We start from the raw sequence: 15,320 nt of genomic DNA on the forward strand, positions 1-15,320 counted from the left end.
GTTTAGCACCCCTGGCTGGAGTTATGAGAACAATCTCAGAGGCAAGGGCCCTTTCCACGAGGGGCATTTATGCCCAGAAATGGTCTATTTTCTCAAGCTGGTGCTTAGCTCGGAAATTAGAGCCTTCTACATGCAAGATTGTGTCAGTTCTCACGTTTCTGCAGGAACTGCTGGATTGTGGGCACGCCACCTCCACACTCAAAGTATATGTGGCAGCCATCACAGCAAATCATGCCCCAATGTCTGGACAAGCGATTGGGAAACACGACCTAGTCATTAAGTTTCTAAGAGGAACTAGAAGGTTGAATCCTCCCCACTCTTTCTCGGTCCCTTTGTGGGACCTCTCCACAGTCCTTAGGGAACTTTGGGGCCCTCCCTTTGAGCTGCTCGAGTCCACTGACCTTCAGCCCCTATCGCTTTAGACTGCCCTCTTGCTGGCTTTAACGTCAGTCAAGCGAACTGGAGATCTGCAGGCTCTATCTGTGGAACCTTCCTGCCTTGAGTTAGGTCCTAATGACAGTAAAGTGGTCCTTAGGCCCAGAAAAGGTTATGTGCCGAAAGTGCTTTCTACCTCATTCAGAAAGCAGGTGATATCGCTGTTAGCTCTTCCGCTCGTGAAAAACGAACTGGCACCTCATTCACTCTGTCCCGTAAGGGCCCTTATGCCTCATTTCCACTGAGTGGTATGGTTTAGTACAGTTCAGTATGGTATGCAATTTTTTCCATTGTCAAAAGTTGCGAATGGTACCCTAATTCCGAACCGTACCATACCACTTTCTTAGGACCAAGCACGTTGGGGTACCAAACACAATAGTACCAATTGTACCGGTACCAAAAGGGTGGAGCTACACTCTGCAGAACGTTGATTGGTTGACAGAGAATGGTCAGTTGCGCGTGCTACAAGGGGAATGACAACACAAGAGGTGCCACACAAATGTGGTTTTCATTATTTATTTATTTTCTTTTCTTTAAATAAACCTATTAATTGTGTGGTTCAGGCTATTATGTGCTCTAATTATCTTCACTGTATGTAGCCTATAATAAAATGAAATAAGACATAAGTCTCTTTTTGTTAAAAGTCAGTTTTAATTATCAATAATAGCCATTATAAAAGTAAAAGTATAAAAAGCTATACAATAAGAAATAAAGACAAGCAAACAATTCAGTCAAACGTACAAAGTCAGTGCTCTAGTACAACGGTAAAGTTAAATAAATATATAAAGTTATGAAACTTCATGTTGCCCTCAGCCAAAACGATTTGCCCAAGAACAAATTATAAATTCATGAAACTAACGATTGTCTGTTAGATAAACATGACATATCATTCGTCTTGTGTATAACCACTACAGAGACATCTGAGCCAACGGCAAATGTCAAAAGGACTAGCCACAGTACAGCTGCTCTCGGCTGGGTACATTAGCACTGAGCGCCCTGTGATCACCTGGATCTCACAACTCTGACAACATCAGATCAAATTTTCAGATATGCGCTAACTTTATAAATAAACCACAAATTTGATCTTTAAACAACTGCATTCTCGCCTGAAAAACTTTTAAAACTACAAACCCGATTCCAAAAAAGTTGGGACACTTTACAAATTGTGAATAAAAAAGGAATGCAATAATTTACAAACCTCATAAACTTTATTCACAAATCTCATATTGTATTCACAAGAGAATATAGATAACATATCAAATGTTGAAAGTGAGACATTTTGAAATGGCATGCCAAAAATTGGCTCATTTCCGATTTCTTGAGAGCTACACATTCCAAAAAAGTTGGGACAGGTAGCAATAAGAGGCCGGAAAAGTTAAATATACATATAAGGAACAGCTGGAGGACCAATTTGAAACTTATTAGGTCAATTGGCAACATGATTGTGTATAAAAAGAGCCTCTCAGAGTGGCAGTGTCTCTCAGAATCAAGATGGGCAGAGGATCACCAATTTCCCTAATGCTGCGGTATTTGGAGCAATATCAGAAAGGAGTTTCTCAGAGAAAAATTGCAAAGAGTTTGAAGTTATCATCATCTACAGCGCATAATATCATCCAAAGATTCAGAGAATCTGGAACAATCTCTGTGCATAAGGGTCAAGGCCGGAAAACCATACTGGATGCCTGTGATCTTCGGGCCCTTAGACGGTACTGCATCACATACAGGAGTGCTACTGTAATGGAAATCACAACATGGGCTCCGAAATACTTCCAGAAAACATTGTCGGGTGAACACAATCCACCGTGCCATTCGCCGTTGCCGGCTAAAACTCTATAGGTCAAAAAAGAAGCCATATCTAAACATGGTACAGAAGCGCAGGTGTTTTCTCTGGGCCAAGGCTCATTTAAAATAGACTGTGGCAAAGTGGAAAACTGTTCTGTGGTCAGACGAATCAAAATTTGAAGTTCTTTTTAGAAAACTGTGACGCCATGTCATCCGGACTAAAGAGGACAAGGACAACCCAAGTTGTTATCAGCGCTCAGTTCAGAAGCCTGCATCTCTGATGGTATGGGGTTGCATGAGTGCATGTGGCATGGGCAACTTACACATCTGTTACAACCATACCCAGTCTCCCCTATATTTTAAGCAGCAAAGATATGTACATCTTTTCCTGGGCTTTCACTATTTTTAGTCTTGTTCTATCATAAAATGTCTTTTAAACTAGTCTTTTCGATAATCCAAAAAGAACCTACATATATTTATTAACTGTTAACCAAATGTATCGCATATGTATTATAATAACTTGGCCTACATTCAACACATTGCATATGCAGCATCACATAAAAGTTCTAAAGACCTACAAACTGTGTGAACAGCTCCCTCTAGTGTCAAGTGATAATCAGTTAATACATTTTAAATACATATTTTTCAATATTCACTTAATGCCTCGTTTCCACTGAGCGGTACGGTTCGGTTCGGTACAGTTCGGTACGGTACACCTTGATCAGGCTTGCGTTTCCACCGCAAACAGTACCCTTACTTGATAGGCGTGGTGTAGCCGGAAAATAGTGATCGACGTCATTCTCGCGCGAAGAAGAAAACGATATAGTAAACAACAATGGAGGACATAACGTTACTACAGCAGATCTTGTTCTTGCTTCTCGGCTTGAGGCTGTCTGTCACAAAAAGAAGACGAGTTTTGCATTCGGCGTTTCAGAATACCAAGATTGCAAAGTTCAGACGTCCATGCCGCAGCACCTACCAGCAAGCGGAGGAGAAACCCCGCGTAATTTAAAAACTATTTTACTGTGTCATGAAATGTAGTTTTAAAAGTTTTTCAGGCGAGAATGTAGTTGTTTAAATCTCAAATCTGTTGTTAATTTATAAAGATAGCGCCTATTTGAAAATTTGATCTGACGTTGTCGGAGTTGTGAGATCCAGGCGATCACCGGGCGCTCGGTGCTCATGTACCCAGCCGAGAGCAGCTGTACCTCGGCTAGTCCTTCTGACATTCGCCGCTGGCTCTGATGTCTCTGTAATGGTTAAAAACAAGATATCATTCAACTTGTGTATAATGGGCAACCTTTGGTCTCATGAATTTATAATTTGTTCCCGGGCCGAGGGGAAAATTAAGTTTTATAACTTTATATATTTATTTAACTTTACCGTTAGTGCGCTGTACGTTTGACTGAATTGTTTGCTTGTCTTTATTTCTTTTTGTAGCCTATAGCTTCTCATATTTTATTTATAATGGTTATTATTGATAATTAAAACTGACGTTTAACAAAAAGAGAACGTTGTTTTGTCTTATTTCATTTTATTATAGGCTACATACAGTGAAGATAATCAGAGTACATATGCACATATTGCCTGAACCACACATTAATAGGTTTCATATTTTTTAAATAAAAACGAAAAGAGGCAGGGTTGTGTTATTATGTTTTGTTATATAGCCTACATGAAGTGAAGATAATTAATGCACGCATTGTCTGAACCACATTTGTGTGTGGCGCCTCTTGTGTTGTCATTCCCCTTGTAGCACGCGCAAGTGACGATTCTCTGTCAACCAATCAACGTTCTGCAGAGTGTAGCTCCACCCTTTTGGTACGGTACTGTTGTGCTTGGTACCCCAACGAAAGGGTCCCAAAAAAGTGGTACGGTACGGTTCGGAATTAGGGTACCATTCACAACTTTTGACAATGGAAAAGGAAAAAAATGCGTACCGTACCGAACCGAACCGTACCGTACCGCTCAGTGGAAACGAGACATTAGTCAAATCTGCAATTACTATTTTTAAAATTTGTAAACGAATTTCTTGCAGCAATAACGGAATGTTCTATACATTGATTTACCATGCGTGTAATGTATGTACAGTTTAATTAAATTAAATTAAATTTCTACTTTAAATAACATCAGCAGAGTTTTATTTTCTAGACACAAATGCGTTCTTCTCCTATGAAAAGAGAACCAACTTGTACAATAATTACTAAATTTTATGATATCATGTAGGAATAGTGCAATGCAACTAGTTTCTCTAAACGTTGGAATTGTGGGTGTGTAAAAAGATTATTCCAGATGATCTGTAGGAAAACTAAAGCATTATATTATCTACAATTTTTGAGAAGGAATGACGAATCATGATACATTAGACAGATGTTTAAGTATAACTTTGTTTTTTGCTTTTTTATTGTGTCATTTAATACCTACATTTTTATTGTTGTTTGGATGTTTGTTTATTTGTTTTTGCATCTGCAGTAAGAAGATCCATACAATCCCCCAAAATTGTCAGCATGGTTTTTGTAAGTGTGGAAGTTTCATTAACTTGAGATCATCTATACCCATTTCTGTAACCAGATTTTCTTTCAAGCACTTTCTCAAATTGTGGTTAAATAAATAGTCAAATAAATAAATTTCAATGTACTGTTTTTGCTTCTATATATAATGTTTATTATTATTTATATTTTGAGATAGTAGGTGACATCTTGACACGGAGATCTGTATGGAATTAGATTTGTGCCAAAACATATTGAACGTAACTTTTCAAGAAACTAATGAAAATATAAAGTGAAACTGAATAGAATGTCTTTGAAAATGGAAAAAAATAAATAAACTGCAGGCAAAATTTTCTACTTCCATGTTGGTTTAAAGAGAGACATTTATTTATTTTGGGACATTTATGCAGGCATTAAGCAGAAGTCAGGCAGGTAGTTTGGAAATATTTCCATTACTTTGGATTTGTAACATTACAAATAAGAATTTAACAGTAAAATGTGACAATGGACCACAAAACCAGTCATAAGTAGCACAGGTATATTTGTAGCAATAGCCAACAATACATTTGTATGGGGCAAAATTATCTATATAATCTATATAAATAATATATTTTTCTTTTATGCCAAAAATCATTAGGATATTAAGTAAAGATCATGTTCCATGAAGATATTTTGTAAATTTCCTACTGTAAATAAATGAAAAAAAAAAAATGGATATGCATTGCTAAGGACTACATTTTGGACAACTTGGATTCGGACGTGCCTTGTTACCTTCCTACAGTACCTCCTTATCCTGCCTGTGGAGGCAGCATTTTTCAGATTTCAGACATAATCAATGTGTGCTATTATTTTCAGGGAAACACTGTTAAAGTAGTTCCATGCAAGTACTGACTGCATTACAGTAGTGGTTGGTGAAGAGAAACCTTCACATTTATCCAAAATATCTATGAAACCCAAATGAATAAAGCATCTCAAAACGAAAAAGCCATATATGAATTTACGATAATGAAGGAGTGGATGATGACGTTCCTCTACACATCAAGGTGAGTAGACCTGAGATGAGGTTCTCCATGTACATTTGTGATCATAATATTCAGACGGGATTAGTTTCCTTATATATGTTTAAGTTATGAACAGATTAAGTTATTATGTTAATAACATTTTTACTCAACTGTGATTTCATGTGCCGATTGGGATGGAAGTTAGTTGAGTTGGCTAGGGCTGAAATGTCATGTAATCTGAATAGGCTACCTAAGTTATCTTCAGATAGTTAAAATGAGCTTTTAATTAATAATTAATCAATTGAAATAATGTGTGATTAGCCTAATTAACACTGTATATAATTAATTAGGGTACCATTTGTGAAATGTATTAGGCTATAGTTAAGTTAACCTATAAAGATTTTATTTTTGTTATTGAAGATTTGCGGACACAGAAACACATTTCCCAGTGGCATATTGTTGATGTTCATTTATTAAATTGTTTATATAATTCGAGGAATTATTGTTTCATTCCCAAAATCTTAATTATTTATCATAGCCCATAAGCTAAGTGAGCAGAATCATCTAATCTGAATTCACAGTTAAAAGCAAATAATCCCTTCAATTAAAATATAGGCGTGTAATTCAGATGTATTTTTTGTTATTTGATACATCTGCCATTTAATTTGGTTTATGGTTCAGTAGTGTTATGATACAGTAGCGACTCCTGGTCATACATTTAGATAGGGCAGATTCAGGGTCTTAGCGCTAGTTTATGATAACCATTTCTGTAAGATTTTCTAATCGCTGAACACACTTTTGGCAGAATTCTGATGTTCTGGCGTTATTCAGCCTGAGGGTGGCGCTCTAATGATGATTGGCAGACTTCAGTAAACACAACAAACGCATAGAATGTCATCTAGAATTGCCTTAATTTAGTATTTATTGCTTCTGAATGTTGTTGTAGGATTTTGCAATTTATGTAGGAAATCCAATGAGGAAAAAAATAATGTCTGTTCTCAAGCAAACATAAAACAAACACAACAGAACAACTGTAACATATAAAAGCTATTCACATGAGCACGCTTAAACTAAAGGGTTTGTACTCATTAATTTGATACGCTGCTCCACACAGGATCACAGACATGCCAACTACTTCGGACACACATCTGAAGCGGACTGATGTCGTCTTGTCTTTAGCGAGGTTTGCCTAACGTAAAAAATACGTTGGGCAGCCAGCTCTCTATAAGAGCGCGATGCATTTCCATTTTTCACCACAGATGTACATTGGAAGTATGTGTGGCGCTGTAGAGCTGAGGAGGACTCCGAGACCAGCTGCCCCACTTAGTATCATGAATACATGCCTGCCGAATCCTTGCGCTACATTTTAATTTACCCTGTTCACATTACATCTTAAAATAGTCTAAAAAATCCGAAAAAATATTTGTTGCAGAATGTTGAACACATTTATAATTTATTATGCTTGGATGAATATTTGCCCATTATATACGAGCCGTGGCTGGTCAAAATCAAATCCAAATTAATTTTACATAATGTTAATTAATCACATATTATTTAATTTGAATAATTATTTATTAAAGCTCATATTATCGCTTACTTTAATTTAATATATAAAAAAATTTTAACGTCAAAACTGTTTATCTGTACTCGCGCAACCGGCGTCAGGTGTGCATATGCATAATTTGAATTTTAGTTGCTATAGCGACGTGTGAAATGAATTTTGACTGAATATATACACTCGAAGCCGTCGATATCTGTTGGTTGAGAGACAAGGAGAGTATTTTCTGTGCTGAGATTGTGATATTCGAAGGAGTTTGGAGGATATTTTCTTTGAGTTTTATAGTTTTATTTTTGAAAGAGTTCTTCTCTGTGATCTTTATTTTATTATTTTATTTTAATTTAAATTTTTTTGTATTTTTTTTCTTGGAGTTTGAAGGAGATTTTCAGTGGCTCACATGGGTGAAAGACGAGGTGAGTGTTTTAATTTTTCACTTTTTTATATTGTTATAGTTTGATGTTTTGCATTATTCGACTTAATTAGTGTGAAGTAATTTGTGCAAGTTAAGCCATTTAAACCTCAAATTTCCAAAGCTAAATGATCACATGTATTTTATTCCTTGTAAATAACACACAGCATGCCTTTTTCTAAAAAGCAAATTCAATTTATTTATTTATTTTTTTTCTTGTCAGTTATAATGTAGGGAAACTGCTGATTTTCTCATTTGTAATTTACAACCCAGTAGAAAGTTGAAAAATATAATTTAACACAATTTGATGTGACCACTGACATTGATTATTGATTATCAATATACCATTACTAATAGAGGCTTTAAGTATTTGATGTGTGAAATATTTCAGCCTCAGGCCGCTCCAGATTCAGGAGTACAGCTTTCACCCAGACGGCCAGTCAGGAGGTTGGGACACTTGGCTTTGGTGACAATGATCAGGAACCGCTGCCAAACCCAGCCCAGCCACTGAGTCAAGAGCTAACGTTACCTGGATATTTAGCTCCTCTTCCTTCCGAGTTGGCTTCTTCTGTGTCAACATATCAGAGGAAGAGGCAGAGGCGGAGCGGCAGTCAGCAAGCTCCAGATGATGGACGTCCATCCACCTCATATAAGAGACCTGCCAAACGGACTCGCACAGGTCAGAATTGGCTTGTATTAAAGAAGTAAGCCTTGTTTATTCTTACATTATTAGAGGCTTTAAGTATTTGATGTGTGAAATATTTCAGCTTCAGGCCACTCAAGATCCAGGAGTGCAGCTTTTACCCAGACGGCCAGTCAGGAGGTTGGGACACATGGCTCTGGTGACAACAATGATCAGGAACCGCTGCCAAACCCAGCCCAGCCACTGAGTCAAGAGCTACCTGGATATTTAGCACCTCTTTCTTCTGAGTTTGCTTCTTCTGTGTCAAAAGATCAGACTCGCGGGAAGAGGAAGAGGCAGAGTGGCAGTCAGCAAGCTCCAGATGATGGACATCCATCCACCTCATATAAGAGACCTGCCAAACGGACTTGCACAGGTCAGAATAGGCTTATATTAAAGAAATTATGGCTAAACTATCAATTTATTTTTCATTGTAAAATATTCTCAAGATCTTTGATGTAAAAACTACATTAAAGTAAAATTCTTTTACAGATTCATATATTGCAACATGTCTTAAAGACATTTCTTGTGATCTTATATTTTGCAGTAGCATATGCGAAGGGTCCATTGCTGGGACAAGGTGGATTTGGCTCTGTGTATGCTGGGACCCGCAGGTCTGATGGACTGCCAGTAAGACTTTTCTCCTCTCCTTCATTCAAACGGCCTTTAGAAATGTTCTCAGAATTGATATTAGTAAATGTCGTATGTCACAATGAGGCAGGTGTGATTTACTGTGGTTTCTGTCCTCAGGTTGCCATCAAGTATGTCACTAAAGGGAGGATGAACAAGAGGCTGAAAGTTGTAAGAATCAGCGTGAATCTGTCGTTCTGTTTCACATCTTATTGGTTTGCACACACGCACACATCTGCATTCAGCCCTGGATGTAATGCAGCATTTGTTATTACAGGAAGGCCAGGGTCTGCTGCCACTGGAGGTCGCATTGATGACCCGGGTCAATTCAGCTCCTGCCTGCCCCAATGTCCTGCAGCTTGTGGAGTGGTTTGACCGTCCCACTGATAACATCTTGATCCTGGAACGACCAGTTCCTTGCCAAGATCTCCAGAGTTTCTATGAGGAGAACGGCTGTCTAGATGAGAGCCTGGCCAAGAAAGTGCTGGTCCAGCTCATCACTGCGCTGAAACATTGCGAAAGCCGTGGAGTCTTGCACCGGGACGTCAAGCCACAGAACCTGCTGATTTCCACAGTTTCTCATGACATCAAGCTGCTGGACTTTGGTTGTGGAGACCTCCTAAAGGACTCGGCCTACACCTCGTTTGCAGGTTGGTTTGCATTACAGAAAGAAAGCTCTTACTACTTCGCTCAGGGTGATGTTCTTATACATGGATATTTTGTGAACGTTTGATTATCAACCAAAAGGAAGCTCTGCTTTGACTCAAAGATCATTTCAGGCCTACATTTAGTTTGGACTAGAACCTTTTCATTGGATGTTTTTGAACCTTTTGGGTCTCTCAGGCACTCTTCAGTACGCCCCTCCTGAGTGGTTTCTTCAGCACCACTATCATGCAGGACCGGCTACTGTTTGGTCAGTGGGGGTGACGCTCTACAAGATCTTATGTGGTTTTTTACCCTTCAGAGCCGCATGGAGGGTCACCTCTAACAGCAGACTGCACTTCCCTAGAGAGCTGTCTACAGGCAAGAGATAGCATACATTCAGAGATAGAGCCAGACAGAGAAGTTTGTTCTGTTGTGTTACTGAAGGCAAGTACTGTGTTGTGTGTAACAGAATGCCGTCACTTGATTAGCTGGTGTCTCAGTGCAGCGGTGGCAGACCGGCCCAGCTTAGATGACATTGAGCACCATCCCTGGTTACACTGAACAGGTGGCCAGTGACATTACACTTATCTGAAGCACAGCAGTCATAGGTTGGATTGGATTGTTAGGATCAGTCTAGATAAAAGGTAGTAATTATTGGTATAGGGTGATCAGGAGTGATACAGGACCTGCAGAGACGGCTTCCTGTGCATGGACCATGAACTAATGGACGCTCCACAAACATGTTATTTTTCTCCTCTGCTCCACTGGTAGGGTCCCTGTGTGGATGAACATGCAGCAGAAACTGGAGCCTTGATGGGTCTAAGTTCAGCTGGTTGGGCAGAGTCTAAGGTAACAAAATGTGTATTTTTTTTCCTCCAATCAGAGTAGAAACTTGGGACATTTTCAAAAATGTGTTTTTGAAAATTAGGACAAGGAAATAAGAAAAATCAGAAAAATAAATCTTAGAGGTCAAGTAAGTCCAGTAGGTGGCGATACACACATAGAATGCAAATCACCAAAAAACTACAGATTTTTTTTAATGCTCAGAACAATAATCAACATATGATTCGGTAGTTTGCCATATGGAACCGGGGGCACTGAGCACCTGGGTTATTATCGTTAAGTTAAAACTAAAACCATTAAAAAAATACATTTTTGTTACTTGAAACAATTAAGATAAACAGTAATTGGAAAAAAAAAAGATTATAAAATACGTAGACTTATTTTATTTCTGCTTGTTGCTTGGAAGTTTATATGGACAGACCCTCGAACCCTCAATTTTGACTTTGGGAGCGAGTCTACTCGTATGTACACTTCAGGCAGATTCATATATCACAATACAACAAAATTGTGACTGCACACAACTCTAGAGTATGATCTAGAAATTATTTAGAGATTTAACATTAACCTTGATCTAACCTCTGTCATAGTACATTTTAATTTGTGTAATTTTTAATTTAAAACATTTTCCCCAGCAGCCTAAGTATAGCTATAGACCTAAAGAACAGTATATAAAACAATTTATAGAGAAAACTGTAAATACAGGGCGTGACGTTTACTTTTTCCCCAAGGAGCACATGTGCTTGTAAGTTGAAAAATTTAGGAGCGCAATAACTTTTGGGGCGTAATGCAAATTTTTCAAATGTGTTTTAGCTTAATAAGGAAATATAAAGAGACATTATAAGGAGAATACAAAATGTACACAAGGTTTTTAAATATTTCTGCTTCACACTGTTTTTAATAATCATGCAATTATTTATAGTCCTATTTTAAACTGTGTATATGGGCATGTGATAATATCAGAATTTCATTTAATGATAATTGCTGAAGCTTTTATTATGACAGCATATATAGTATCATGTATTGAATGAATAGTTTTTTTCTTGCAATAAAAAGAACTCTGAACATTTAAATATAAATAAATAAAAAAAACACAAAAAACATATAAAGCAAACAAATGTTTCAAACAGATTACAATGCAGTAGAACTATAAAGAACAATAGGTAACATTTTACAATATGGCCCCATTAGCTAACGTTAGTTAATGCATTAAGTAGGCTAACATTAACTAACAATGAGCGACAGCTTGATTCGGTAGTTAATATTATTTGTTAACGTTAATTAATAAGAATACAACTGTTGATTGTTCATGTTAGCTCAAGTCCATTAATAATAGCAGATACAACTTTTGATTTTAATATTTTAATAATGTACACTGTAAAAAATAAAATGTTGCCTTGGTTTTACTTCAAAAAAATATTTCAAAGGCAATTATTTGCATCAGACTTCTGAGTATTTTGAACTCACCTAATTTGTGTTTGACCAATTAGATTTTACATGTCTTCAACAAAACAAAGAGGGGCAAAGAAATTAACTATGGACAAAAAACTATGTACATATCCCCAGGCAGCAACACCTTTTGATGCCTCAATCCTGGTGCCAGATGCTACCAGAGATGGCCATGATGCTAAGAACTGGAGAGATTGAGAGGCCACTTGTATAAACCTGCCAGATGCTAAGCTGACTAAAGAGCAATTCCTTGGTGGCCAGGACAGTGTGCTCTTGTCTCCTCAACTTATGGAATGACTTAAAACAAAAAGGTTTATTGTCTAAAATCAGCTTTATTGTCTAAATACAATACAAAACAGATTTGACATGGCATTTAAAAACTGTTCATAACTTGTCATCTCTGAACTCTTTTTGTTGATCTTAGGTACCTTAAACCAGTTGTGGAGAAGGAGCCTGTCAAGAAGAATTCTCACTTCAGGATCGGGATGCAGACAGACATGGCTGCATTCTGTGCAGAAAGATAAGAGAGATTTTTGACTATTGCCTTAAACTTCCTTTACACCTGCTCATATATTATTCTAAGATGCACAATTTGGAAAAATGCCAGCATTATGGCCATCTTTTATATAGCCACATGACTCCGATGTTATTTTTTCTTGTTTTGTATCATGTAGAACTACTGTTGGCCTTTTTTGTGAAGATCTCACCTCTAGGCAGACACCACAGCCAGTCCTTGATCTTATCCAGATCGGTATGGTCTGGAAAATAGCCTCACAAGATAGCCCGTGTGGTCCGGAAAATAGCCAGCAGCAGTACTTTGTAAGTTTGAATTGCTAGAGCATGTTTTCTATGTATACATTAGTATGTGAAACATGACACTAGTGTTAAAGTCCCAAACTACAGATATATATATATATATATATATATATATATATATATATATATATATATACTACTAAAGGTTTTGTACTGTGTTTCATACAGCAGGTGCCCACAGCCAAAATCAATTAGTGTCATGTCCAGGGTGTCTGTGTTCACTTACAAGTTCTCCAGTTTGATGTCTCTATGGAGAACTCAGCATTTGTCAGCAGCCAAAATGTCCTGCAGCATCACATGCCGTGCAAACTCTTCATCGAGAAATGCCTCCACAGCTCTCCGAAAAGAGATTGTTGCAGGGGGCGCTGCAAGACCATAATATATAATATATATTTCCTCAAATTTTTGTCAGGCAGCCTGTCTATTAAAAAAATTGTTAGCAGTCTTTGATTAACATTAATATAAAATTGAAAACAGAGAATGAGAGGAGACATAGAGAGCAGTCTAATTACAATTTTAATGTATTCCATGTTTTTACACAAAAAATGTAATTAATATCATATCATTCAAGTTATTAATCCTCAGCAGACAAGTAAGTTTTTGTGGATATACATAGTTGGTACCCCTTTGCATCTAAAACAGCTTTCCAGAAGATTTTGTAGTGTTTCTGTGGGAATGTTTGCCCTTTCCTCCATTAGAGCATTTGTTAGCAGAGTGCTGGTGACTTTTACGCTTTATTATTCAAGTAGTTTCAATGACCTTGTTTTAATAGGCTAACTATATGGAATATTTGTACTAAATAAAAAACTCAAATAAATGTTACCATTACATCACCTAAAACATAAAATGTCCTTTATACTGTACATAAACATTTTACCCTAAAAAAAGTTTGATTGTGGGACTCTTATTTTGATTCTTCCTGTTGTACCTGTGTTCAAGCTCCTTCTGTTTAGTTCCTGTTTCCTTGGTTTCTAGTATGCCTTTGTTTTTGTAGTTACTGATTGAGTTCATTACTTATATTGTTTGTAAACAAACTTAAGACACTGTACAAATTATTTGAAAAGAGAAACTTACATTTGTTTTCATCAAAACATAAATGCTTTTAGAGAATGAAGCTTATATTTCCCTGAATTCCTGAACGAATGTTAAATAATCTTGCATAGGCTACAACAACGCTACTTTGTTTTTCAAAATAACATACAAAACCACTGCTTAAGAAAACTTAATAAATGAATTAATAAATTAAAGCATTTTTGTCTTAAAACTATTTAATTAGTGAGATGCAGTCAGTTTGGGTCCATGATAATACTATTTGTAGTCTATTATAATCTAATTGTAGTAGTTATGCTTATCTCTAATAATATTTTGTCTTGTACTTTACTGGGTTTCTCAGTTTTTTAATGCATATTATGTTTCTAACAGTCCTCAAAATACATACATTACATAGTCAAGTTACAATTTTCAATATATATTTTCCTCATCCTCGCTCTCTTTTTGGTTTATTGAAAAGGCTCACTGGACATTAGATGATTACTGGTTGCGTTTTTCTCTCATGGCCACATGAGGGCGGCAGACATCTTATGGTATCTGGACAGGGAAGCATAACCTGATTTTGCTGAGTTCAACATGTTCCTGGGTCAACATCTTTGTTGATCCTGGAGCAACATTCAAATCAACCAATCAGATTTGAGGGACAAGTTTACAGATTATGTCAAGTTTAGGCTTAAAATCATGAATTGGTGCTTCTACATCAGTGTTATTCATCTATCATTTCCCTCTGATTTTTGTGATAATTTATGGGTGGGGTTAAGTTTAGGGGTAGGAATAGAGTTAAGACTACATTTCTAGACTGGAATGTTGTTTCAGGATCAACAAAATATGTTCACCCAGGAACACATCTAATAACTCAGCAATATCAGGACGTGCAACAGGGTACAGTACAGGATCACAGTTCGATTGCCTGACTTACTGTAAAAACTAGAACAAGATAATATTGTCCTATGTGTTGGTATATGACAAATGACCATACATTATTATTTATTTTAATATTATTTTATATTATGCTCATTCTTAAAAATAAATGACATTAAATCATAGGATTTTATGGTTATGTAGGATTTGTTTTATAGTAAAATGAATGAGTTGGCTATGAAAACAAGGGAAACTCTTCCCACGAGTATGACATACTAAATAAATATAGCATATAAAACATCAGTGTAGCCCTACCTGCCATTCCATCACTGCAGAGATGAAAGTAATACTGCTTATTTAGATATAAGACTTTTCTCACTCTTTACACAAGAAAAATCCAACTGCTATACCAGAGTTTCAAGTTTCACAAATAAACTGAGCTCGTTGTTGAATATACGTTACCACACAGCAAATACAAAATATAAACCATTTTGTTTAATCACAGCTGACTACAACTTGGCTGCTGTCACAGCTTATTCAAAGACAACATAATCATCACCTATTATGTTTATTTAAAGAACATTTGAATAGTATTAAGTTCAATTTATACCTACGCGAATAGGGACTTTTATTTTGAAGAGGGAAACTTTTATTTTAAAGAACATTGACGTCC

The 15,320-nt window shown here is 36.8% G+C and overlaps 1 protein-coding gene across 1 annotated transcript; it reads left to right on the forward strand.

Moving 5' to 3' along the window:
- The first annotated feature begins 7,662 nt into the window (after positions 1-7,662).
- Positions 7,663-12,444, forward strand: LOC137032338 (serine/threonine-protein kinase pim-3-like). Its single transcript, XM_067404092.1, has 8 exons — positions 7,663-7,678; positions 8,066-8,353; positions 8,904-8,986; positions 9,107-9,157; positions 9,264-9,636; positions 9,830-10,009; positions 10,101-10,182; positions 12,345-12,444. Exons 1-8 carry the CDS (start codon positions 7,663-7,665, stop codon positions 12,442-12,444), a joined length of 1,173 nt encoding a protein of 390 aa, XP_067260193.1.
- Positions 12,445-15,320: the final 2,876 nt, after the last annotated feature.

This window comes from Chanodichthys erythropterus, chromosome 12 (assembly GCF_024489055.1).
Source record: "Chanodichthys erythropterus isolate Z2021 chromosome 12, ASM2448905v1, whole genome shotgun sequence".
In the NCBI taxonomy this organism is placed as follows: domain Eukaryota; kingdom Metazoa; phylum Chordata; class Actinopteri; order Cypriniformes; family Xenocyprididae; genus Chanodichthys; species Chanodichthys erythropterus.